This window comes from Fusarium tjaetaba (genome assembly GCF_013396195.1).
Source record: "Fusarium tjaetaba strain NRRL 66243 chromosome Unknown NRRL66243_c0000050, whole genome shotgun sequence".
In the NCBI taxonomy this organism is placed as follows: domain Eukaryota; kingdom Fungi; phylum Ascomycota; class Sordariomycetes; order Hypocreales; family Nectriaceae; genus Fusarium; species Fusarium tjaetaba.
Window position 1 is genome coordinate 41,989 of NW_023501246.1, and position 24,680 is coordinate 66,668.

The 24,680-nt window shown below is 48.9% G+C and overlaps 14 protein-coding genes across 14 annotated transcripts; 9 read left to right on the forward strand and 5 right to left on the reverse strand.

Annotated features, from left to right (window-relative positions):
- Positions 1 to 223: 223 nt before the first annotated feature.
- Positions 224 to 1,278, reverse strand: FTJAE_2563 (uncharacterized protein; the record flags this gene model as incomplete). Its single annotated transcript, XM_037348770.1, has 3 exons — positions 224 to 358; positions 408 to 1,000; positions 1,050 to 1,278. 3 exons carry the CDS (start codon positions 1,276 to 1,278, stop codon positions 224 to 226), a joined length of 957 nt encoding a protein of 318 aa, XP_037210320.1.
- Positions 1,279 to 2,155: 877 nt separating this feature from the next.
- Positions 2,156 to 3,040, reverse strand: FTJAE_2564 (uncharacterized protein; the record flags this gene model as incomplete). The annotated part of the gene is made up of 1 exon (XM_037348771.1): positions 2,156 to 3,040. The coding sequence occupies one exon, from the start codon at positions 3,038 to 3,040 to the stop codon at positions 2,156 to 2,158; it is 885 nt and encodes a 294-aa protein (XP_037210321.1).
- Positions 3,041 to 3,724: 684 nt separating this feature from the next.
- On the forward strand, positions 3,725 to 4,621 carry FTJAE_2565 (uncharacterized protein; the record flags this gene model as incomplete). The annotated part of the gene is made up of 1 exon (XM_037348772.1): positions 3,725 to 4,621. The coding sequence occupies one exon, from the start codon at positions 3,725 to 3,727 to the stop codon at positions 4,619 to 4,621; it is 897 nt and encodes a 298-aa protein (XP_037210322.1).
- A 55-nt stretch (positions 4,622 to 4,676) lies between these two features.
- Positions 4,677 to 5,510, reverse strand: FTJAE_2566 (uncharacterized protein; the record flags this gene model as incomplete). Its single annotated transcript, XM_037348773.1, has 1 exon — positions 4,677 to 5,510. One exon carries the CDS (start codon positions 5,508 to 5,510, stop codon positions 4,677 to 4,679), a length of 834 nt encoding a protein of 277 aa, XP_037210323.1.
- Positions 5,511 to 6,429: 919 nt separating this feature from the next.
- FTJAE_2567 (helix-turn-helix domain protein) lies at positions 6,430 to 6,989 on the forward strand (the record flags this gene model as incomplete). Its single annotated transcript, XM_037348774.1, has 2 exons — positions 6,430 to 6,581; positions 6,626 to 6,989. 2 exons carry the CDS (start codon positions 6,430 to 6,432, stop codon positions 6,987 to 6,989), a joined length of 516 nt encoding a protein of 171 aa, XP_037210324.1.
- Positions 6,990 to 7,154: 165 nt separating this feature from the next.
- On the forward strand, positions 7,155 to 7,706 carry FTJAE_2568 (acyl-coenzyme a thioesterase 13; the record flags this gene model as incomplete). The annotated part of the gene is made up of 2 exons (XM_037348775.1): positions 7,155 to 7,627; positions 7,676 to 7,706. 2 exons carry the CDS (start codon positions 7,155 to 7,157, stop codon positions 7,704 to 7,706), a joined length of 504 nt encoding a protein of 167 aa, XP_037210325.1.
- A 158-nt stretch (positions 7,707 to 7,864) lies between these two features.
- On the reverse strand, positions 7,865 to 8,935 carry FTJAE_2569 (alcohol dehydrogenase; the record flags this gene model as incomplete). Its single annotated transcript, XM_037348776.1, has 1 exon — positions 7,865 to 8,935. One exon carries the CDS (start codon positions 8,933 to 8,935, stop codon positions 7,865 to 7,867), a length of 1,071 nt encoding a protein of 356 aa, XP_037210326.1.
- A 286-nt stretch (positions 8,936 to 9,221) lies between these two features.
- Positions 9,222 to 11,527, forward strand: FTJAE_2570 (positive regulator of purine utilization; the record flags this gene model as incomplete). Its single annotated transcript, XM_037348778.1, has 4 exons — positions 9,222 to 9,304; positions 9,394 to 9,450; positions 9,506 to 10,517; positions 10,565 to 11,527. The coding sequence occupies 4 exons, from the start codon at positions 9,222 to 9,224 to the stop codon at positions 11,525 to 11,527; spliced, it is 2,115 nt and encodes a 704-aa protein (XP_037210327.1).
- Positions 11,528 to 11,536: 9 nt separating this feature from the next.
- FTJAE_2571 (dihydroxy-acid dehydratase) lies at positions 11,537 to 13,501 on the reverse strand (the record flags this gene model as incomplete). The annotated part of the gene is made up of 4 exons (XM_037348779.1): positions 11,537 to 12,336; positions 12,381 to 12,786; positions 12,833 to 13,044; positions 13,096 to 13,501. The coding sequence occupies 4 exons, from the start codon at positions 13,499 to 13,501 to the stop codon at positions 11,537 to 11,539; spliced, it is 1,824 nt and encodes a 607-aa protein (XP_037210328.1).
- Positions 13,502 to 13,799: 298 nt separating this feature from the next.
- Positions 13,800 to 14,600, forward strand: FTJAE_2572 (short-chain alcohol dehydrogenase; the record flags this gene model as incomplete). The annotated part of the gene is made up of 1 exon (XM_037348780.1): positions 13,800 to 14,600. The coding sequence occupies one exon, from the start codon at positions 13,800 to 13,802 to the stop codon at positions 14,598 to 14,600; it is 801 nt and encodes a 266-aa protein (XP_037210329.1).
- Positions 14,601 to 15,399: 799 nt separating this feature from the next.
- FTJAE_2573 (stress responsive a b barrel) lies at positions 15,400 to 15,867 on the forward strand (the record flags this gene model as incomplete). Its single annotated transcript, XM_037348781.1, has 3 exons — positions 15,400 to 15,418; positions 15,474 to 15,702; positions 15,753 to 15,867. The coding sequence occupies 3 exons, from the start codon at positions 15,400 to 15,402 to the stop codon at positions 15,865 to 15,867; spliced, it is 363 nt and encodes a 120-aa protein (XP_037210330.1).
- Positions 15,868 to 16,207: 340 nt separating this feature from the next.
- Positions 16,208 to 17,471, forward strand: FTJAE_2574 (high-affinity nickel-transporter; the record flags this gene model as incomplete). Its single annotated transcript, XM_037348782.1, has 2 exons — positions 16,208 to 16,979; positions 17,035 to 17,471. 2 exons carry the CDS (start codon positions 16,208 to 16,210, stop codon positions 17,469 to 17,471), a joined length of 1,209 nt encoding a protein of 402 aa, XP_037210331.1.
- A 297-nt stretch (positions 17,472 to 17,768) lies between these two features.
- FTJAE_2575 (transcription factor) lies at positions 17,769 to 18,869 on the forward strand (the record flags this gene model as incomplete). Its single annotated transcript, XM_037348783.1, has 2 exons — positions 17,769 to 17,823; positions 17,887 to 18,869. 2 exons carry the CDS (start codon positions 17,769 to 17,771, stop codon positions 18,867 to 18,869), a joined length of 1,038 nt encoding a protein of 345 aa, XP_037210332.1.
- A 2,304-nt stretch (positions 18,870 to 21,173) lies between these two features.
- Positions 21,174 to 24,131, forward strand: FTJAE_2576 (calpain; the record flags this gene model as incomplete). The annotated part of the gene is made up of 2 exons (XM_037348784.1): positions 21,174 to 21,515; positions 21,573 to 24,131. The coding sequence occupies 2 exons, from the start codon at positions 21,174 to 21,176 to the stop codon at positions 24,129 to 24,131; spliced, it is 2,901 nt and encodes a 966-aa protein (XP_037210333.1).
- Between the last annotated feature and the right edge of the window lie 549 nt (positions 24,132 to 24,680).

Here is a 24,680-nt window from a genome sequence, read left to right on the forward strand (position 1 = left end):
GCGAGATATGGATCATTGGTACCTACCGAACATTGTTTCTTTTGTTTCCTGGGTTATTTAGGGGCGCGCATTTGTACTGTAACACTACATGGGATCTACACGAGTGCCGGCTGTGGTCACTTGCGGGATTTGGTAATGGGGGCAGAAATAGACTCTTTTGAGCTATTGAATTCTTGTGTCTCACTTAAGCTCAAACGCGTACTGTCTCTCGTGTGCTTCTGACCTAGTAAGAGTATGGGTCAACAGCAAGTTCTGCCAACAAGCCCTCCTGGTATGAAAGACCGTCATCGACCTCGCGCTTCAGTCGGTTGTACTGAAGATAAAGCGGGACTTTTCCCTTCATCGATTGATCCCAGGCCTAAACGCATTAGAAGCAGTGAACTAAAAGGGTTGTGCGAATGACTTACCATATGCTCCGGTCCATGCAGATGGTCCTCAATATCCTCACCATAGGCTCTCCCATAGCAAGGCAAGTCCAAGACACGGCACACGTCTATATCCTCCTCATATTCGAAATCGACAAAAGAGTTCTGGAGGTGCTTGTACAGTGCCTCGAGAGTATACTTGGCGTCCGCTACCATCATCTGTTCACTCTTGGGCTCGTCGTGCTTATTCCACCGTTTGATTCTGGCGTCGATGAACTCGGAGAGTTTCTTCATCTCTGCGACGTTCTTTTCTGTGATGTTGGCTGGTGTTTCGTCTCTGATCTTGTTTGCTTTCTTAGCCTTGAGTGCTTTGATCAGGTTGGAGCGCTCCTTTGAGAGACCGACTTTCTCTTTCTTGAGGGCGTCCCTTTCGTTTATGATGTCTCCGAGGGTCTCTTTCTTGTTCTTGGGTCTCTTGACGGCTTTGTACATTTCGACTTTGCTGGCCCCTTTTCTGGATAGCATGTGCATTTCTCTGTCGAAATTGTACTTGGGGTTCTTGGGTTTGGGATCTTCGTCTTCTTTGTCGTTAGAAAGTTCAAGGTCACGGATATCTTTCTCCATCTCCTCGTTTGCTGTGCGAGTTAGTCAGATGAGAGAAAAGATGAGAGAGGAGATACCCACGGATGGCCACGAGACACTCGCGAGTGCAATCTTTGCATTTGGTCGGGTCGTCATCGGACTTCTCTATCGCCGCTTTGCTGTTCGGATATCGTAGTATGGGAACGGTTGGATTATGGCGAAAGTAAATCTTTCCGTTGTCATCGCGCCAGACGAGGAGTTTTTCAGGTTTGGGCTTATCTTCAGGCGGATCTGGTGGGCGAGTGATGATTTGGATCGGAGGTTCATCCATGGTTACGATGGCGGAGGATGAACGAGTCGAGAGTATGAAGTTGGTGATGAGAGAAGAAAGTGAGATGATGGAGTCTAAAAGGCAAGTTATGCACGTGCGGGAGGAAGAGGCAAAGTAAACAAAGAATTAATAAAGTCGTTTGATGAATCACGGGCTGGCACTGGCAAGTGTAACTTGAGCTAGCAGCGTTGCTGGCACTTTTGATGTCAGATGCGATTAGCCCCAAATGCAAATGAGAAATAGAATCCAACTTGAAAGACAGAATTCTATGTTAGAGGGATGGAAGAAAAAGCAGACGAGGTAAGTGGGTGGTTGGTCATGTAAGTGATTGCTTGCTAAGAGTTGTTTGCGATTGTTGGCTCTTCACTCAAAACACCATGCCCATCTCGATACGCTAAATCATGACAATGCCATATTCAGTGACTCATTGAGCGTAGAGATGATTGACGGAAATATATCAAGCTCTACTGAATTCGCTACAGTCGGTGCAGAATTGACTCTTCCTAATTCTGCGTTGTCTTTGCCTTCAGTTAAACAAACACAGTGATGAGATAGAGACATTCATCTCAAACACTGTTATAGTCCTTAAAGAACTTAATAACTGTAGTTAATCACTTTACTTAACGTGCCGAAGTAAAAAACAACCATCGCAATTCATACTTAATAAAAGTGTCATCAGGTTCTGGTCTAATATCCAGTTGTATTTCCTAAATCTGCCTAAGCTCCTGACCAGCCTGTGTCGTTCATCATCCAATCCCAAAACCAAAAATACAAATACAAAAAACCAGTCATAAAAAGAAGAGGCACATCAGCTCGGTCCTCAGTCCAATCTTTCAGCTCTAAAACATCATAACTCATGTACTCGCTAGAATACCGATCAGGTAGAAGATCCCCAAGAGAAGACCCGACGGAAAATGCTCGGAGCCTTGGACGTCTGCGTCTCGGGAAATGGGTTCACGGTCTTCATCAAGTAGAGACAAAGAGTTACATTGGACAAATCATGCGAAATCCAAAAAGTCTTGAACTTCAACACCCAAACCTGTCTGTAGGCTTCCCAGATAGTCTTCAACTCTTCTGGAGTTCGAAGTCTTCGAACACGCTCACAAAAAGGTCGCTTGGGGTCTTTAGAACCATCCATGTACAAGAAGCCGCCAGGGCGTTCGTTCAAAAAGCCAAGGGTGATGTATTGTTCGGTATCGGTAGACTCGACTTCATCATCCCACTTGTAGATACCAGTGTACTTGGTCATCTCGGAAAAGGTATGCTGGATTTCACATCCCGCACATCGAGCGTGGATGAAACCACCCTCGCTCAGAACAAGAGGGACTTTGGAATAGTTGGCGATCAAGTGTGGGATTCGCTGGCCATGGCACAGATGCTCGCACTCAGGATGATTCATGATCTGCGTGTTGCAGACAGGGCACGAGTAGTACTCCCTTCCTTGAAATCGTTCAAACTGACTGTGAAGCCAGTTCATGAAGCAGCAGCCGCCTACCATGTGACCACAGGGGAGGATCTGTGCATCGTGGGTGATTTGGCGACCTTGTTTTGGGATCCAGTGAATGGAACCTCTTCCGGATCCTTGGGTTGACATCTGCTCTGTACAGATGGTGCAAGTCAAGTCGATGGGGCGGAGTTGCTGGGGATCATTCTGGACTGCCTTTTTGAAGGATGGCCAGTAGATGTCAGTGATGGGGGCGATATCACTGTCGATCGCGTCGATGATGGTTCCATGATTCATGGCTGGATTCATGGTGGGCATGATGAAGGATGCGAGCTAAGAAGTGATGAGATGATTTAGGATCTAGAATGATAGAAGAGATGTGATGAGGAGGAAAGGATTACAGGATCATTATTTGGTTCATATTCTACGGTTCTTCCCATTCATTCACTTCGTAGCCTGGAGTGCTGTTCATCAGATATGGCCCTTTCTGCCACTGTCGTAACTCGATCACAGCTCGACGGGAACTGAACAGTCAGTGTCAAGATGAAAACTGCCAGTTTCACTAAAGATGTAAATTCTGGCACTGGCATATTGCTATGATAAAACGAACGTTTGCGTGATATGAAGCTCGAGTGTCGTTCATATGCAGTGATCCCTTGCCGGATTTATCGGGACTTCCTGAGCTTTAGTCCACTACATATGCTTAGCTACCAGTAGCTGAACTCAACAGCGTTCTTTGTCTGGCACTGACACAGCGAAGAACAACAAATTGTCAAGATTGTTCGGCATACTCAAAGGGGGGTGAACAATAAAACTCTTTGTCAACGACTGTGTTCACGTATACCTGACAGCCACTGCCGAACAGCAACGGACATTGAATCACCGGATCAAGTAATCAAATAAATATAATTTCCCTCCATAGCCTTCGATAAGAATAACTCTCCCTTTAGATATTCACCTGAACTTATTATCCTGTACCTAACCAAAGAGCAACCATTTGCCATGTCGTCCACAACCGTCGTCAACAAGATGTCTATCAAGAGCATCATGCATCCCGAACCCCAATACAACAGACCTACATGGACCACTCCATTCTGGCCTCGTCTCAGAGACTCCCTCATCGAAGACCCAGAGCTCTTCAACCACCTCCACCTAGAGTGCGGAATCTGTCTCAATGACATGTCCATCTTTCGCCACGACCACACTTTTAGCCCTGATGAAGGCCTGACTACTAAGCAGAAAATGATGTCCCACCGAGCTTGCATGTTACCTTGCGGTCACATGTTTGGACACAAGTGTCTCTACACCATGATCGACGAATCCGTGAAGGGAACAGAAGAAGGACGAGTCCCAATCTTATCCTGTCCATCTTGCCGTGTCGTTTTCTCACCACACAGAGACTGTCCTCATCCCCACTCAGGTAAGTTCATGCCCACCACAATGGAGGGCGTTTACAAGATACCGCCTACATTCTCAGAGAGCGGTGTTCTATCGCATAGCTGCGGTCAGTGTATAGCCATCGAGACAATCTCTGCCGTCGCAAGTCTAGTCCCCATGTTTACACCTCCACTGGAGATGTCAGAGAGAGAGACGCTCCTCACGTATGGGACTGCTGATAATAGCCTTTGGTGGAGTATAAACAATGAAGAAAGCACTACGCGTTACGATGAAGTTGTGCGGGAGATTCCTATGGGGGATGGGTTGCAGCGGATCTGCGATCAGATCAATGAGCGTCTGAGGCAGAATGCGAAGAAGAGATGGTACTCTGAGGACTTTTCGGAGATCAAGTTCAAGGTCAAACTCCAGAGGGAAAAGCGTCCCAGGATAGAGTATATGGAAGCTGTTGATGTTTCGGAAGATGAACAAGCGAGCGATGACTTGGCATTGATGTTGGACTAGGGAGTCTTCTCTTCTTCTATTTCTTTTTAGATACCCAAATAGCAAGTGTTTTTGTCTAATCTGTGTGTTCAAAGTCAACGACTAAGCCGGGAAGTAGCTCAATGGACTTGGGGCCCTCCTTTGTGCCCAAAAGTGTCAACTTGATCTCTGCCTTGCCATTTCCACCTTCGAGTTTCGACAGGACAACCTTGTTGCTTCCTGAGGTGGGCCCAGCCGGAAGATCGTAAGGCCATGAGTATCCATCCAATCCAGAGGTTGCTTTCTGGTTGTGAATAGCATCGTAAACAGGCTTGTACATCGCAATATCCTTCTCGGGAAGCAGAACAGTGACTTTCGATACACCCTTAGCATGAGAAGGATGTTTCGTATACTCGTGCAGTCCATCACCACTCTCAGCCTTAAACGGCGACCTCAAATGCCTCTCCGTCTCATCAACACACCAAAACGGTACCGTCCCAGGAAATATCCTCCCGCCCGCCTCATCCAACGCCACCGAAACAAGACACTTCATCAAAACCCCATCAGGCCTGTGTCTCTGCAGCGAAGTAAGATCACCATACGTAACACCACTCCCCGCATCAGCCACCCTCTTCTGCAACTGAGCGTAATCAGCTTCACTGGGTAGCGTATGAGCCCAATCTGCAATCTTGCCCTCTTGGAGGCTTCCCCAGCGGTGAGCACGGCGTTTCTCGGGGTCTACACCCTCGACGAAGGCGATGAACTCGAGATATGTGCCGTCGGCGAGATGGATTAGTTTGTTAACTGTGAGACCATCTGCGTGGGCGCCTCCGTCGATTACGAGGAGGGAGTCTTTGAGGGATTGGGTCACGGTTTGGAGGGTTTGGTAGGAGACTAGGATGGCGAAGTGGTCGAGAATTGGGAGGGACATTTTGAGATTGTTGATGAGTTGTTTGTGGTTGTGTTGGATGAGAGTATTGATTTAAAGGTTGTTACTGATCAAGACTGCGGGGGTTCGGGGTTGGTTCGGAGGAGGTGCATGACAAGCGTTGGCTTGGAAGCAATGATTGACCTCATCGCTCTTGTTCAACATGAATATTAGAATTTCATAATAAATGAGCTGTATAACCAGATGTAGCTGTTTTATGGTGTCGTAGAATAAATTCCAAGTATCAATGTTATGACATTCTGTGCCAAAGCTTCATCGATCCCTCGGCAGACAACCCGAGCAAGACATCGAACACCATCCTTCAGGCCGATTGAGCTCATTTCAATGGTATTCGGAAACTATTTACTCAAAGTTAAGCACATGATAAGAGTGCTGTTGTCGTATCCGTGTGGATCAATATAAATGACTACCAACAAGGCTATTGATGCGTGAGAGTACCTCTTCGGCCAGCGACATCCATCCAAGCAAGCCAAAGTCTGATATATGCGCCGATGTTCCGAGAAATCACTACTGATGACAAATCAAACATGTATAAAATAAATATGGGAGGATCTATGCATCCTCTGTCAGCTTACACGGCGCCTAAGTTCCGTCAGCCGATCATCCCGTCAAGTGGGAGAGATTGTACCCTGGTGCAATAGGCATCGAGGCACCAAACATCTCAGCATCATGTCGAATCGTCTTGCACGTTTAGAAGGTGGCCAAAGTTCACTCAATAAGCACTAAATCCTACGCTGCAGTCAGCGTTCCGGACTCACTACCTAGTATCTAGAAGCGAATATGTGAGATTGAGTCGGATGAATAGAGCAAAAAGGTTGCGAGGTTGGTATATATACTGGCATTATGCCAATTTAATCAACTCTTCAAATTTCTTCCAAGTAAATCAAGCTAAATTTGTATCATGACAACCCTCTACCAACAAAGTGTTCCCGTGCTGGTCAAGTACCTCAAGAACTTGTCCTTTATGCTCCAGAAGGGTGCCAAGTTCTGTGATGATAAGGAAATAAAACATGAAGATCTTCTTACATACCGCCTGATTTCCGACATGAGAGGGTAAGCTACTCGAACCTCATGCAAATACCGACTAACAATCGTAGACTTCCTTATCAAGTCCAATCCTGCTCCAACACGGCCAAATTCCTCGCCTCCCGTCTCGGCGCCCAAAACATTCCCACATTCGAAGACGACGAGCAAACATTCGAACAGCTTCAAGCACGCATCGCCCGCACAATTGAAGTTCTGGAGGGTGTAGACCCTGAAGTCATCAACGGTAAGGAGAACGAGGAGATTATTATGGAGAGCAAGATGGGAAACTTCCGCTTCACGGGCCAGCGATACGTGAGCGAATATGTAATCCCCAATTTCCACTTCCACCTCACGAGTGCGTATTGTATCATGCGCACACAGGGTGTTCCATTGGGTGCGTTCGATTACCTGAAGGATGTTTTTGAGAAGGTTTAGGTTGGATTTTGGTATGCGAGAAGAGAGGATATTTATCAAAGGAGGGGCGGGAATTGCCCGATGAGGAAATTTCTGTTAAGAACTCAGCTAGACGAACCATTCAAGAACAAGTTAAGACTCATAAACAATCTCAACAAAAACACTCCCAGCTTCAATTTCTTCAAAATGTCTGAACCGCCTTCAACTCGGGTCCAAACCCCAGATGTCGACTCCTCAGAAGTCCAAAGAACCGCTCACGTCCAATCCCTCATGGACCGCCTCCGCGCCAAAAGCCCCATCTACAACTTCATCATGTCCTCGGCGGAACTCATCAGCACAACACAGGGCAGCGTAACAACACGACTTGTACTGAATGAGAACCATCTCAACAGCAGTGGAAACTTGCACGGCGCTGTATCAGCTACCATCATTGACTTCACCACTGGTTTGGCTATTGCGAGCTGGGATCTGAGGGATACTACTGGTGCGAGTGTGGATATGCATATTAGTTATCTGAGCACGGCGAAGTTGGGAGATACAGTTGAGATTGTCTCGACGGCGGATAAATTTGGGGGCAGTGTGGCGTTTACGTCGATTAGGATATCCAAGGTTGAGAAGGATGGGGGGTTGAAGCTGGTTACGCTTGGACAGCATACTAAGTATGTGAAGGGATCACAGCCAAAAACTCAATGAGATACATGGATTAGACGGTTGTATCAGTTCACTACAGCCAAATAGACTCGTTCTGTCCGCCGAGAGAAATGAGGGCCTCTCACTCACTGACGCCAAACGTGTGAGAGGAGGCGATATACAAAAAGAATCATCACATTTGGCTTGTCTCTTGAAACAAATAATCTCCAATTTCACAATGCTAACAAAATTCTACAATTACATGCTCAAAACTTCAGTGGTTCTACCCCAACCTTCTTCGCCTCAGCATTCAGAGCATCAATCTCCGCTTGAACAAGCGGGATACCAGTCTTCTCCCTCTCCTTCTGGGCCAACTGCTCAATCTCGCCAGGGAAATAAATCCTCTCAACCCCAGCTGCCTTTTCCGATCCAACAACACGCTCGTAAAGGTACTGCATCCTCTCCCTAAACTCATCAAGACTCATAAAAAGGTCAGGCTTGATAGCTACCATGAAGTGACCAACATCTGCAGGCTTCGAAGGGTCGTAGGGTCCAGTGACGTGACCAGCGAAAGCTGAACCTGATAGAACTCCTGAGAAGACATCCATCATGATTGACAGTGCAGAGCCCTTGGGACCACCCATTGGTAGCATTACACCACCGAGAGCAGCTTCAGGATCATCTGTTGGACGACCCTCAGCGTCGAGAGCCCAGTCAAGTGGAATCTTCTCACCCCGTCTCTTGGCCTTGTAAATCTTTCCCCTTGCAGCCACAGAAGGTGCCATATCAAGGATGAAGTTCTCCATGGGTCCTTTACCAGGCGCACCACAAGCAATAGGCGAAACACCCATAAGCTTACTCTTCCCCCCAAAGGCAGGAAGCGCAGGACTCGAATTTGTGAACACCAAGCTCATCATATCCGCATCAAGAGCCTGCTGCACGATCCAAGCACTCATACCAAAATGGTTAGAGTGCTTAATACTCGCCATGCCAATACCAAACACCTTTGCAGACTCGATCGCAGCAGCCATGCCCTTGTGGGCAGCTACGAAGCCGAAGCCGTTCTGGCCGTCGACTTGAGCTACGGCGGGTGTGACTTGGGTGAGGATTGGTTGGGCGCCGGGGTTGAGGACGCCTTGGCGGAGACGCTCCATGTAAGAGGGGATGCGGTTCATGCCGTGGGTGTCTACACCGCGGAGATCGGCGGCGATTAAGCAGCGGGCGATGATGGAGGCATTCTCAGAGGGGATGCCGTTGGCTTTGAGGACGTCTTCGACGAAGCGTCGTGCTTCTGAGGCAGCGATTGGGAATTTCTGGGAGTCTTGGTTTTCAGCCATGATGGAGTGAATAATTCGATATAGTGTATAAAAGATCACTAAGATGTTTTGATACTTGTTGATTCTGATGTTGAGCGATCCTCTCCATTCTTTTAATACTAGATGTCACCAGAAATGTGAGCGGGGAAGACCCGTCCTCTCAAAGGCGTTAAAGCGGCATCTCCCCGCTCGACGGATTTTTGCCATCCTCGCATCTACATCCCTTACATTCAACACATCATTACATGCCGAGAAACTCGATCCGTTGCCGGCAGGATTACGAAGATGCCCGGCACAAGGAACTCCAATGGGAAACGGCCGTCCTTGCCTGATCGGAGTGCTCCCAGGACACGTATGGCCTGTTCTCGGTGTCAACGACTCAAAAGAAAGGTACGTTTGATACCAATTGTGGATATTTCAATTTTCTAAGACAACATTTAGTGTAATCTTGAGTTGCCGACCTGTAGCAATTGTCGTAGCGCAGGTGCTGAATGTGTTGATGGGAAATCGACCCGTGCTGATGCAGCACCTCGCCAGTATGTGACTATAGATCATTCGAGCACCATCATGGTTTATTAACCAACGAAATAGATACATCGCATCTTTGACGAACAGGATTAATTGGCTAGAGTCAATTGTCCGATCGAATTGTCCTGATGTCGACTTATCTCAGGGCCCGCCTGTCTTGGGAGAAGCCTGGAACGACACCAGCTCTGAAGTTGCAGACAATTCTACTCTTCTAGTTTCAGCGCCTGATCCCATTCAACAAACCTCTGAGAATTTATGTAATTCTGAAAATGGACCCCCGGTAACTCAGCCAGCAACCCAGCCGGTAACATCTACTTCGGAACCTACAGGAGCAAGTGCCATGACCCACGAGATTGGGCTGGTTTCCCTTGCCACGAGCCAAGATCCTCGATATATCGGCCCATCAAGTGGTTATTTCCTAGCACGAGTATTACTAGACTCGGCCTCGAAATCAGACGATAGTGTTGGTCGCGCCAATCGCAATGCTCCGTTCCCTATAAGGCTGGTTGAAGCTCTCCAGGGGCCACTCCCACTCCCGCCCAGAGACACGGCAATGCAATTATGCGAGGCATACTTCAGCGTTATCAACTTACAGTACCCCATTCTACATCAACATAGGTTCTATGACTACCTGGATATGGCTTATGATATAGAGAACCAGGACCCTGCCGCCCACTTCCAGGTCTTCATGGTTCTGGCGATAGGATCTGCTGTTCTTTCTGCTCGGACTAGAGCTCGCATACCAGCAGAATCGTACTGTCTCTCCGCGCTACAATATCTCGATGAACTAAATGTCGAGAACTCGTTGAAAGGCATTCAGTGTCTTGTCTTACTTCTCATCTTTACTATACACAGCCCATGCGTTCGTCTTAATGTCTGGTATCTCAACTATCACTGCATTGCTGCCTTGGTCGATCAAGGTCTCCAGAGGAACATCAGCATGGGACCAGATCACAGTCTGTTCAATCAGGAGATGCGAGCCAGGATCTTTTGGGTCATTTACTCCTTCGATCGTATCATTGCGACGATGATGGGTCGACCAATTGGACTGCGTGATGAAGGGTGTGAGCTCCGTGTACGTTTTCCCAGATTGCTGAATCATGGCGCAAACTAATAAGATAGATGCCAATGGGTCTGTCCGATGAGCAGCTTGTTAGCCAGAGGCAACAACAAATCACCGAGCCATCCAGTGACATGGCATTTGCGGTTCACTTATTCGAAGCGGCCAAACTAAACTCGGAGATCAAATACATCGCGCAAAGCATCATAAGAGACACGCCTAGATATGCTTATCCTAGAGTGACTAACATCAACGACTGGCAAAACGCCATGCTGCAGAGACTGGACGAGTGGTCAGATAAGATACCAGGACTTGGTGACCCTGATGTGTTGTATCTACACACGACTTGTCAGCTTCGATACCACGGTCTGCGGATGCTTTTGTTAAGGCCTAGTCCTGCAATACCCAAGCCTCCGAAAGAAGCCTTGATAAAGTGTCATCAAAGCGCTCGGGAAAGTCTACAACTATTTGATCAGTTGTACAAGAAAAACCTGCTTGTTCATAGCTGGACTACTTTCCACGGGCTTGTTCTTAGTTCCATAACTCTACTCTACTGCATCCAGTCAGTATCGGAAATCGCCCGGTCTACGGGTGTCGACGCTTTCATGTCTGACCTGAGCATATCCCTCAGCATTCTGGGTGCTACAGGTGAGCATTGGTCTGGCGCCAAACACAGTCGCGATATTCTGGATAATCTGGGCAAGTCAACTGTTCGATATATCCGAGAGAAGAACAGGCGATCGGAGGGTTTGCGTGATCGTTCTGCGCCACAAGTCAATGAACAAGTGATTGATCCCACGCTCTCCACGGATGCATGGGAGAGTTTGGGGCAGGAATTCAACAGTATCCAGGGATCTTCATCTCACATGAATATGGACAGCGATATGGGTTTTATGCAGAACCAGTTCTACGAGGGATTGCTTAACGAGACATTCGCGGAGTACTTTGAGCCAACCGAGTCGACAAATCTGGATAACATTGTTCGTGACCTGTTCCAAGGCCTTATTCCAACAGACTCAATCTAAACCTATCCATCAATCTTGAGACTTTTGCGGCCCTTCAGCAGTCAGAAAGTCAAAATCAGCGCCTAGCTCAGCTTGATTCACGCTTCGCATGTATAAACCTCGATAACCTCTCATTCCTTCCCTCTTCACCCATGGTGTTGCAGCACCCTCTGCTTGCTGGAAGGTCTTGAGTCTCTCCTGGATCCTCTGCGATATTTCTTCGTCGGATAGATCGACGGAGAGCTGTCTCTTTTCGACGTCAAGTGTGATGAGATCACCGTTCCTGACGATACCAAGCGGAGATTTGGGGTCTGCTGATTCTGGGGAGATGTGTAGTCCAATTGTTCCGCCTGCTGTTCCACTCATACGGCCGTCTGATAGACGCAGCATGTCCAACACTCCCTGAGAGGCAATCTTTCTTGGGATAGGAATCATTCCTGCTTCTGGCATACCTGGGTTTCCAATTGGACCGATGTTCTGGAGGACCAGGACACTGTCGGGTGTCACGTCAAGATCAGGATCATCGATTCTCTCTGCCATGTCCGCAGAATTTGCGAAAACGACGGCTTTACCAGTATGTTGTAGTAGCTTCCGGAGTTTTGAAGCACTGGCCTTCATGACAGCACCTCCTGGGGCCAGGTTACCCTTCAACACTACCAAAGAAGATGCTGGATATAATGGCTTGTCGAATGGTTGAATGACACTAAGTTCCCGAGGAACGGGGATAAGAGAGTTGTGAGCAATTTCTTCTCCTAGTGTTCGGCCAGTGACTGTCAATGCATCGAGATAGAGCAGGGGTTTGAGTTCATGGAACAAAGCGAGCATACCGCCTGAACTTGTTAGTCTTGTCCTCAAAACAGATTGAACAGCATACCTGAGTTATGGAAGTCTGTCATGTAGTTATCACCACTTGGTTTCAGATCAACCAGCAACGGCGTCTTGCGACCAATCTCGTCGATGGTCTCCAACGTTATCGTGCCTGCAACCTTGGGGTGGCGGCCGATGATAGCCATCAGGTGGACCACGGCATTCGTTGAGCCGCCGATTGCCTGTAGGACGGTGATAGCGTTTAAGAACGACTCCCGCGAGAGCAAAGCTTGTGGCCGCAGACGCTCAACGTCTTTGCAAGCTGCAACGGCGAGTCCACCCGTGGCTTCTGCAATTCGTAGCCTTGTTGCTGATACAGCTGGGGCAGTGGCGCCGGCAAAAGGCATAATGCCGAGTCCAACGAGAATGGAGGCCATGGTAGATGCTGTGCCCATGACTCCACAGGTTCCTCCCTGGTATTGTTAGACTGATTTCAGGATCTGGGGGATTAGAACTCACGGTCGGTGCCAGTTCATCGTTGATAGCTGAGATATCTTCAATGTCAAGAGTGCCGGCTCTATACTTGGCCCAGTTGTTGCGACAGTCTGTGCAAGCTCCGATGCGCACGCCGCGATGACTACCGGGCATCATTGGACCAGTGACTAGATGAAGAATTGGTTTGTTTGCTGAAATACCTCCCATCAGTTGAGCAGGCGTAGTCTTGTCACAACCTATCCCAATCAGTATCATCATCATTCAGTATACTCCAAAGGTCAACTTACCACCAATCAACACCACAGCATCACAAGGCTGCGCCGCAATCATCTCCTCCGTATCCATACTCATCAAATTCCTCAAATACATACTCGTCGGCGACGAGAAGCTCTCATGGATACTAATAGTAGGAAAGTCAATCGCCAACCCGCCATTGAGCTGCACGCCCCTCTTGACAGCGTCAATGAGCTGAGGAATATTGGCATGGCAGGGATTGAAGCTAGAGTATGTGTTCGCAATTCCAATGATGGGGCGTGAGAGGGCATCTTCGCTGTAGCCGAGGGCTTTGATAAAGACTTTGCGGAGGAAGAGGGAGAAGTGAGGATCGCCGTAGGAGGCGAGGCCTTGGCGGAGGCCGACTTTTGATGTGATGGGTTGATCGAGGTCATAGTCTGGGTTCTTGGGTTCCGACATTTTGATCAATGGAGTTGAGGAGAGATGATTACAGGGGATTGAATGTCGGCCTATCAGTGTTTATGTATTACTCTTCCCCGTGGCGATGATCACATATCGGCGTTGGAGGTGCAGACGGGGTGACCCCGCGTCGGCCATCACGCAATATGGCCGATGGAGCACTTACACGACGACGGGAGAATCCCGCTACACACCAAGCCAGGGAATAAACAGATATAATAATAAAAGGTCATCGGGACCATGGAAGAAATTACGGTTATCAGAATCTTGACTTTGTTTCTTTGGACATCTACTCATGATGCTCAACCTCACAAATAAAGTTGCCCTCATAATCGGCCTCGGCCAAACAGGCACCGAGGGCTGGGGAATCGGTGCAGCATGCGCCGTGACCTTGGCACGACAAGGAGCCATCATCTTTGGCGGAAACAGAACTCTCGCTTCAACTACCAAGACAAAAGAGACTATTGAAGCAGAGGGTGGAACATGCGATATCGTCACTACAGATGCTACAGACTCAGTTTCTGTTAAGGCACTTGTTGATGCCTGTATGAAGAAGCATGGACGGATTGATATACTGTTGACAAGCGTTGGACAATCCCAACCTGGCGATCCTGTATCCATGAGTGAGGAAGTTTGGGACTCGCAGATGGATATCAACCTCAAGAGCGTCTATCTCGCCTGCCATCACGTCCTCCCAATAATGGAATCCCAAAAAAGCGGTTCAATAATCTGCATCTCCAGCATCGCAGGCCTTCGATACATCGGCAAACCCCAAGTAGCATACAACACCGCCAAAGCAGCCATTCTACAGTTCGTCAAAGCCACAGCCGTAATCTACGCTCCTAAAGGAGTGCGCCTAAACGCGGTCGTGCCTGGGCTCATGAACACCCCGTACACAAGAAGTCTGGCGGAGAGGTTTGGGAAGCGGTATGAGGAGTTTTGCAAGGGGAGGGAGGAGCAGGTTCCGATGGGGAGGATGGGGGATGCGTGGGATGTAGCGAGTGCGGTTGTGTTTTTGGCGGCTGATGAGGCGAGATATGTGACTGGGCAGAGGATTGTGGTTGATGGCGGGATAACGAGCTCTACGGGGAGAGCTTAGGGCTTGGTGACGCGGAGGAATCAGCTTTGTGAAATGGTGTTAAGGTTTGACAAGATGTGGTTTAGGTTAAGATGAAGCTTGTAGTTCTGCGTCATGGCATAACGTTTGTGTGGGATATTTGAGTCAAGCTTGAATGGAGTTTCTGGCTCAGCCCCCGAGCTACATGAAGTGGAAGAATTCTTATCCAATGAGACTTTTTGACTACACGTAACATGCTTGGTTTACGTTGCTTGCATTGGTGTACAGACGTAAGAAGGTCCCGGTGTCTCTTGGGAAGTATTCCCGTGCCTACGGATCGTGAATGTTGAATGACAGACATTATCTGAGCTATTTGAGCAGAAAATAAGGTCGTGAATGATATTGAACGACGAAGCTTGTTGCAGAGTACGCAAAGTATAATGGCCAGAAAAAGAAGGTGAGTTGATGGAGTTGTGTTGGGAATATGTGTGATATCTGATGCCAAATTTGAGGTCTGCAGTTCTGCATGTTAGTGAGTTAGTTGCATTGACTACCGTTACATTAACACTAACGTTTATTCGGTCTCCCAAAGCAACTGAGCTTCAATTTCATCAGTTAACGCATACTTTTTCTTCCCGGTGAGTTTATTACACAATTCCATGTGTACACCGGCCAAATTGAGTAGGCGGCTTTCCCCCGTCTCTCGGCCCACCATGCGGTGCAAACCCGTCCGTTGGTGCGCCGATTGTTTGTGTGAGTTCAAGCCAAGCCCCAGACACTTAAAATGACCTACATCGCATACACAGAGACAAGCAATTGGTAAATACTCACTCATTACACAATGACAGTCGTTCATATTGGTGTGTTCCCTCTTTCGCCTCAAAAGTGATTCCTCCCCCTCTAACTCACCCTCAGTACTCTTTAAGTTTCGCTCCGATGTCGACGAGTCACATCGCGAGAAATTCGTCAAGGAACTCAAAACCCTTAAGACATTACCATGCGTCAAAGATGAGCGTCTTGTAGTGGGTGGTCCATCTATTACCGACCCCATCGCGAGGAGTAAAGGCTTTCAGATATGTCTGTTAAGTTTTCACCACGATAAAGCTGCGCTGGCAGCCTATCAAGCGAGCAGCGAACATCACAGGTAAACCTACCTTCCCCTATTCAAAAAGAACAGAAACTGATGGGATACAGGGTCACAAGTCAATATCTCTGGCCCTTTGCAGAGGATGTAACGCGCTTTGACTTTGAAGTCGCAGAGGAGGATGAGGATACATTTGAGAAGAGCTTTAACTTGTCTAGCCAATAAGCATAGAAGAGACTTACACGGAACTCGTCATTACTCATCAGAATGCGATAATGCAATGCAGAGTGCACCCCGCACCGAGATAACATCGGCGGCCGGCGGCCAAGACGTGACCCACCCCGCACTACGGCCCGCCGGCTTTTGATGATGCTACTACGACGACTTGTGATGGTCTAGAATGTTTGTGGGGGTGAGAAAATATCAGCCCTTTTTCTTCTATTCACAGATTCTTCTTTATGCTCTCTCATTGTTGTTTCTGTGATTCTTGTCAGTGATTGTTTCGTGGTGAACTCAACAACATCGTCTGCATCACAACTTTAATCTTCACCATTAAGCTTACACAATGCCACGCTTCACGATCCCTCGCCTTCAAACACTCAGCAAACCAAAGTTTCTCAATGGCATACCAAACAATAGTATCTTTGCCATAGCGACTCTCATCGCAGTCAATGCCCTGGTATGGATCGCGTCAGGCATCGTTCTGCATTTCCATCCACGCCTCATCTCGCCAGCTGCTCTCTCATACGTCCTTGGTCTTCGCCATGCCTTGGACGCAGACCACATCGCAGCTATTGACCTGATGACCCGTCGTCTCATAGCATCAGGTCAACGCCCTGCGACAGTAGGGACATTCTTTTCACTCGGTCACAGCACCATCGTCATAGTGACATGCATCGTCGTCGCAGCTACGAGTGGCGCTTTAAGGGAAAGGTTTGATGGGTTTCAGCACGTCGGAAATATAGTTGGCACGAGTGTCAGTGCCACGTTTCTTATAATTCTCTGTATAGGAAATGGCTGGGTTCTGTACAAGCTCATCCAGCGCTTGCAAACACTTCTGCAAGAGCGGAGAAACCAAGTTCGACTGGAGGGATTCGTCGAAGAAGAAACTCAGATTCAGGATCACTTTGCTCTGGAGGGAGGAGGGTTTCTAACGCGAGTGTTCAAAAGGTTGTTTCGAGTTATTGACAGACCTTGGAAAATGTACCCCCTGGGCGTGGTATTCGGTCTTGGGTTCGACACAAGCTCAGAGATTGCGATACTGGGTATTGCGAGCATTCAGGCAGTACAAGGGACGAGCATCTGGTTGATTCTGATCTTTCCTATTCTCTTCACAGGTGAGTAGCGACGTATCTGTCTTAGAGTTGAAGTTTACTCACGCGTGTGTGATAGCTGGCATGTGCATGCTCGACACCACAGACGGAGCCCTCATGATGGCCCTATACACGTCAAAAGCATTCTCAAGAGACGTGGTAGCTATTCTGTACTATTCCATCGTCTTGACAGGAATTACAGTCGTGGTATCAGCATTCATCGGCATTGTCCAAGTTCTTTCCCTGATACAGAACGTCGCAGACCCTCAGGGGCGTTTCTGGGATGGAGTTTCCTCGATAGGCGACCACTTTGACATTGTGGGAGGGAGCATATGTGGCGTATTCCTGATCGTGGGCCTGGGATCAATCTTTTTATACAAACCTTGGAGAAGGCACGTGGAGAGGCAACAGCAAAGCTTGATTCAGAATCCAGAACCCTCTTTGGACGCTCAATCGCCTGCGTCTTCGACAGAGCGTGAGGATGAAGGTTTTGTTCAGGCACAGAGAATTGTGTAGCTTTCGTGAGTCTTCTGTACGGCTTGCGTCATTGGCCGTGTGTTTTTACCTCTTTGCGGTAATTTGGTAAATATTGTGGCGTTGAGACTGCGTTCACACTCTAATTAGCAACCATAAGCTTATATTCGACAAGAAGGAAGGCTAAACTGCTCAGTGCCTGCGAAACTAATGAGGTATAAGAAGGCACTTGATCACCCTTTTTGTTCCTTTTGTTTCACCTACCATCCTTTTCATAAGTTTATCATCATTGGCTTTAGCAAATCCATCTATACCGATATCAGTGTCAACACCAACATCATGAACTCCGAAGAATCATTTGATACTCTACTAGACTTCTCTATGTGTGAAATGGGTAAGTATATGCATCCTTTGCCATTTTCTTTCTGGCCGAGCACAACTGACAAGGTTAATTCAGAGTCTCAAGACCTACAGGGCCAATCGACTCCCAATGTTGAGATCATCGACGACGACGACAATACCGCCCCGAACCTTTGCATAGATAACGCTCCCATCAGGTTGCCTTTATTCCAACAAGAAACCTTCACCAACCCACTGATGTACAGTGATGAGGAAACTACAAATGCCTTACTACGAATTATAGAACAGGACCGGGACGATGCCCAAGCAAACGGGACTATACAACCCGAGAACCCCGTCACCGAAGCCCCTGCCCCTACAAGCGAAGCACCAACTATCCAGAACAGACAGCAGACCAAGTCACCAACTGAGAACGCCAGTGTCCCCCAGTCTTCACCTGCTCCGAGTGCCGCACCCAATGTCAAGGCTGTCCCTCAGGCCGAGACCCGAGGTGTAAAGAGAGCAAGGGAGCCCGAGCCTGCGCCTCCGAAACGACCAACCGCTAGAAATGGCCGGGGCGCGGCCAAGACGGTGAAACCTGAGGAGGCCAAACGCCCTCGTTGCAGGCTTAAACCAAAGATTGATGATCAACTCAATCGTAATGTTCATCTGGCGCAGGCGCGGATGGGCTTCAATCCTCCTGTCACTCCGTGTCCTCACTGCGGGAATATGACTTGGTCTTACCCAGGGCCCAGTGTCGAAAGCTGGGGGGCGATCCCGACCAACACGCCCATGGATGGCGGTGCTTTCATGGGGCAGCCTGCCACTCGACGTATGGAGTTCGGCCCTGTGCTACCTCAGCAGCAGGACCTGATGGGAATGAATCCTCATAGCATTCCGACTCCTCACAACGGGAATATGGCTTTCTCTTCCCATCTGCTGCCACCTCCTCAACAGACTCATGATGAGATGGCGCTGGGAAGCATGAGACAACATAATCAGGCCGTGGACAGTGGTATTCCCACGGTGTCTCAAAATATCCTGCCTAACTATTCCCATCTTCAGCCAAGGGTCAATGGCAATGCCATGAAGATGCATTAGCATAGTGGTCCTTTCATGGGATATTGCCAGCCAAGACGATCTGGGTAATTTAGTATGCACTCGTCTTAAAAGTAATAGAGTAATAGACAGTCGACTAATTTCGTTTGCGCCGTTATTTCCTTTTGCTGTTCTCCCTAAACCACCCCTCGCTGCTGTGTTGCTGCCGCACTATTGTGACATAACTAGAGAGTGTCTCAGCGAGCAAGAAAACTTGAAACTTTTAACAATAGTGCCAAAATAAACTACCTAGGTAAAGAGTCCACTAAACTCCAACTAATAAATTGACCTAAAATATTTCATCACTTGGGACAAAGATCCTAACCTAGAGTGCATATACATAATAGATATCGTCCGTCCGTAGAGAAGAACAGACGAGGCTCTCTCGATCATGGAAATTGATATCGTGGCTCAAGATCGAGAATGCGGGGTAGTCCTTTCGTGAAGCCAGCTTGTATCCTCCGAATGGGTCTTTGACCAGGCTGAGTCGTGTCGTGACAGGGTAAAGACGGATTTGCAATCTCAATCCCCAGTTTCTGAGGCTGATCAACCGAAAGGCCTCGCTAACTAGGGGATTGAAAGAGTCAGATGCGCCCCCGTTGTCGGAAGCGTTGCCACCCTTGTCGGTATTGGCTTAGGTAGGGTAGTCCTAATCTCTGCCTTCTAATAGGCTAATTGCTTATCGCTGGTGTAACTAAAGTACCGCGTGGTACTGATAAGTGATAACAACCTAAGATACACTGTTTCTTTTTCCGGACGTCTTTGTTCCAGAATCAAGTCAATGGTGTACAGGCGCTTGCAATGCTTCGTTCGTTGGGACTTTGGATATTAACATAACCAACCTCCTGAGTGAAGAGGAAGGGGGCTCATGACCAGTCATTTTGGTTGGTAGCATCACCGCCTTGAAGGCCTCATTCAGGAGAGACAGGACAGGACAGTATTCCGCCCACTGTCGGTCCGTGAGGTGGTCACCTCGACGAGTGCCCGTCCCTGCATGATAATGCGCTGCTGCGCCTATCACCAACAAGGCTCACACCCGACTGCAGTCGAGTCGTTCTGTCTGCAGCCTTGGAGCGGGCCTAGCGGGCGTCCCTGGCGCCCCGCACTGTTTGCCTCGCCAAAGTACCTTAAAGGAGTTGACGGTCTAGGATAGGACCCTTTACTCACTAACTGTGCGTTCTAGGTTGGACCCCTAGAAATACTGGGGACCCATAGGCGGGTCCAACGACTCGACTCGCTGTTTCTGACGAATCGGATCAAAGGGATATTCGAGGCCATGCCCATAGCGGATGGCGAAAGATTAGTAGATCTTTGTTTCGAAGGTTCGACGGTTCTCTCCCTCATGCTTCGCTTCGCTTCGTCGTACAGTACTACTACTGCTTTGTCATCTGAACTACGGAATCGGACTGTCCGTCGTCAAAGAAAGAATGTCATCGGGGAAAAGTGAGGGTGTCGTGGTGTCAGACACACATGGTTGAGCCGTCAAGTCAAAGCCAAGGAGGTTAAAAGCCCAGCCCCAACAGAGAGAGTGGTCTGGAATCAGCGCGGCCAGAAGGGGGAATTGCTCAGCAACCCTGTGCCATGCAACCGGGTTCGACGATCGCGTTTCCGTGAAATTAATAGGGCGCTTGGTTGAGCTGGGATGAGACAACAATACAATGTCTCTCCTCCTCCTGTCTCTCCTACAGGCCCCGGGTATCGGGGTCCTAGCTCCATACTGTACATTTTTATACTTTCTAGTTCCGGGTATGGGGAGGACTCTTGCTCAATCCACACTGTCCGGTGCTCCGTGCATCAAATGGTGCCATTCGAGAATGTCTAAGTGCCTGTGGGTACTGTACCTCGACAGCTTTGTTTTGCTGGTGAGGAACATTGGCGAGGCCTTCTAGTTTCTGTCGGTCAAGTCGTACATACTGTGCAAGACCGTGTCGTGTCGTGTCGTGTGTCCGTGGACCCTTGGTCTCTGGGGACTTCGGTTGATGGGTGGTGGCGGAGGAACTAGTGCGGCAGTGAATAGCATTCCCATTTCCTTCGCTCGACTCTTGTCATATATAAACCCTTCTTTTCCTCCGACTTCGGTTTTCTTCTTTTCTTTTCGATTTCCTTTCAGTTCTTAACGGGACATTGGTTCCTCTGCCATATCTCATCTCTCTTATACTCTCGAAGGGTGTACCATCTTATCTTGTGTAGCTCAACAAGATACACCCAACAACACCTTACACCGTACCATCCTCACTCCAGATAGCAGATCTACTCCTTGGGATACCATTCTTTCTTTAATCTATACTATATATCACATCCATCACAATGCACGGTTACAGTTCATCAGAAGAGTCCGACGACCCTCGTCGGCCTCGTGCCCAACCTGCCACCACCAACAACAACGACCAGAAGAAGAAGAAAAAGAAGAAGCTCCCGCCTCAAAAGAGCATCAACCGCATCTGGAAGAAGTTCTCCAAGCGCAAGTTTCACAAGGCTCTCGCCGTCCTCCCATTCGACCCCGTGCAACCACCTGCTACCTACCATTCCAACGAGCTCTTATCGGCCGGTTACGAGCGAGCCGCTGAGGAATGTCGACGCAAGGTTGAGAAGATCATCAAAGAATGCAAGCGAGTGAATATGCGATATCGAGATCCTGGCTGGGATTTGGTGAGTTTACTGTCTGTCTGTAGTCCGATGTGAATTTGGCGCTAATGCAGTTACTAGGATTGGGATCTCAAGTATGAGAAGGGCCACTGCTTGAATAACCTGGGATCGCAGAAATTCGAGCTCAACAGGACAACGCTGCTGAGCTCAAAGGCGGCTGTTCCCAAGGCCGTCAAGCGCGTGCACGAGATCTTTGAGAATCCGACCTTCATGAAAGAGGTTAGCGGTGGTGACGTCAAGCAGGGCAGTCTGGGAGACTGCTGGATCATGGCTGGCCTAACGGCTCTGGCCAATGTCCCAGGAGGTCTACAGCGGATCTGCGTAGCCCATGACACAAAGATCGGCATCTACGGCTTTGTCTTTTATCGAGATGGCGAATGGATCTACTCCATCATCGACGATAAACTCTATCTCAAGTCCCCCTTGTGGGATTCTCCTTCTATGCAGAGAGATCTTCTGCAGCAGATCGATCGTGAGGACAATGAGAATGTTTACCGCAAGACGTATCAGACTGGATCCAAGGCTCTTTTCTTTGCGCAGTGCAGAGATCAGAATGAGACTTGGGTTCCTCTCTTTGAGAAGGCCTACGCCAAGGCTCATGGTGATTATGCGTCATTGGCGGGTGGCTGGATTGGTGAGGGTGTCGAAGATCTCTCTGGTGGAGTTACCACTGAGCTCTTGACGTCTGATATTCTCGATATCGATGAGTTTTGGGATAAGGAGATGTCACGGGTCAACGATGAGTTCCTCTTTGGCGCTTCTACTGGTCTGCTTGAGCACGGCTACGGTGAGCGCAATGGTATCTCTGAAGGACATGCCTACGTCGTCATGGAGGCACGTACTCTAAAGTCTGGCCAGCGCTTGGTCAAGCTTCGCAATCCTTGGGGCAAGGTCCGTAAGGGTATTTGGGAGGGAGCTTGGAGTGATGGCTCTAAGGAGTGGACCACCGAGGTGCAGGAGGAGATGGACCACAAGTTTGGCAGCGACTCTGTTTTCTGGATTTCCTACGAGGATCTTATTCGGAAATACTCTCACTTCGACCGTACTCGACTCTTCCGCGATCGCGACTGGCGATGTTGCCAGCGCTGGATTGGTGTCGATGTCCCGTGGAAGGCGGCTTACCATGAGAAGTTCCACATCAAGTTGACCCAGGACTCGCCTCTTGTTCTGGTTCTTTCGCAGCTTGATGGTCGCTACTTCAAGGGTCTTCAAGGACAGTATTCCTTCCGTCTTCACTTCCGACTTCACTACGAAGACAGTCCCGATGCGGAGGACTACATTGTCCGATCTCACGGCAACTACCTCATGGATCGTTCTGTTTCTGTTGAGCTGCCTGATCTCCCCGCTGGTAACTACGTCGTCTACCTCAAAGTCACCGGTGAGCGAGACTCCAACGGTCAGTCTGTCGAGCAGGTCGTCAAGCGCGAGGCTGCCGACAGAACTGAGAATGAGAAGCTCGCTCAAGTTGGCTACGCTTATGATCTAGCCCACAGCAAGGCTTGGGACCACATGGACAAGGTCACCAAGCTTCGCCAGAAGAAGGATCAGAAGAAGGCCTCTGCCAGTCGCCAGAAGGAGCGTCGCCGCATGTGGGAGAAGCGCGCTACCAACCGCGACGTCACCAAGCAACAAACCAAGAAGAACGCGGACAAGAGAAAGCGACGTCGCGCAGAGTGGGAGGCTGAGCAGAACCGTCTTGATGAGGAGTTCAATGCCAAGGTCAAGGCTGAGCGCGAGCAGATGAAGAAGGAGAGACTTGCTAAGGCTGAGGCTGAGAAGGCTGCTGAAGCGGAGAAGAGAGCTCAGGAGGCTGATGATGAGGCGCTGAGCAAGAAGACTGAAGAGATTAAGATTTCAGAGGACAAGGATGAGCCTGTTGTCGTTGATGAGCACCACAAGGATCATGACGATGCGGTTATTTCTGTCTCGACTGGATCGCCTCACTTGACTCCCAAGTCCATGGACTCTACAGCTGAGGGTGCCGAAGAGAAGCAAGAGATTCCCCCCATCAGTGGAGGACCTCCCGCTCCCATTGAGGAAGAAGAGCCTCTTCCCGTCCGCCCTCGACCTGCCTATGATTCTGCAGGCGAGTCATCCGACTCTCCCGTAGAAGACTGGGAAGCCCTTTACAGTAGCGACGACATGGCCCGCAAGCCTCGCCTCACACAAGCCAATCAAGCGGCCGCCCAAGACGACTACGACTCCGAGGAGGAAAAGATGCCCGAGCCCTGGAACGCCATCTGCATCGTCGGCGTGCGCGTGTACTCCAAGGATGAGAATCTCGAACTTCGCACCGTGATGGAAGGCGGTGAGCTCCTAGAGGGCGGCATGGGCTCCAAGGGCGCCGCAGATCTCGACAACGCTCAGTCCAACGCGGGCGGTGGACGAGCCGACGACAAGGATGCTTCCAAGACGAAGCAAGATGACGACAGGTCATATCCCCCCGTCATCCGCAAAGACGGTAAATACGTGGAAGATGAGAATACATCTGGGGAGAAGTATTCTTCTATCCAGAGCTATTTCCACATTGACTCTGCTTTTACAACGAGGGTTAATTCTCCAGCGCCGACGCCTTATGAGCACGATCGGAGGCTGGAGTTCCCTGCTGCTAGCCGATAAGGCTTGAATTTATGTTTGAGAGCGTATTAGAGATTCTAGAATGATCATGACTCGAGGGTATACGGTATCGAGATGATATAGCGTTAGATTATAGGTTAATATTTGATGTTTTGGGAATGGGATGGAGGATAGGCGCAGGTGTTAGGATTCTTTCAGGAATGATGACATGAACTTGTTTAGTAGAGATATCAAGAATGTTTTGAACAATAAATCACAATCACAAACAACTTCACAATCTTTAATGATACCATTTTGAGTAAATTGATGCGAGACTTGCGACAAAGTAACACAAATGGCGGCATCAGCCTTTCCACGTGCGAACAAAAGACAAACAGGAATGTAAATTCCACGTTCCAGGTCGCAAACAGACACTGTCAAACTGCAGGTCCTGAGACAGCCTATGGCCATGCGCTAAACGTGCCTAGACGGGCCAGGTTAGTCCCTGGAAATCACGAGTCAGCCTCTGTAACCGAGCTCTTTTGGAGGCGTCAGCTGCCTAGACTGTGTGGGGCCTAGGCACCTTCATGGAAAGTGGGTGCGATAACGGAA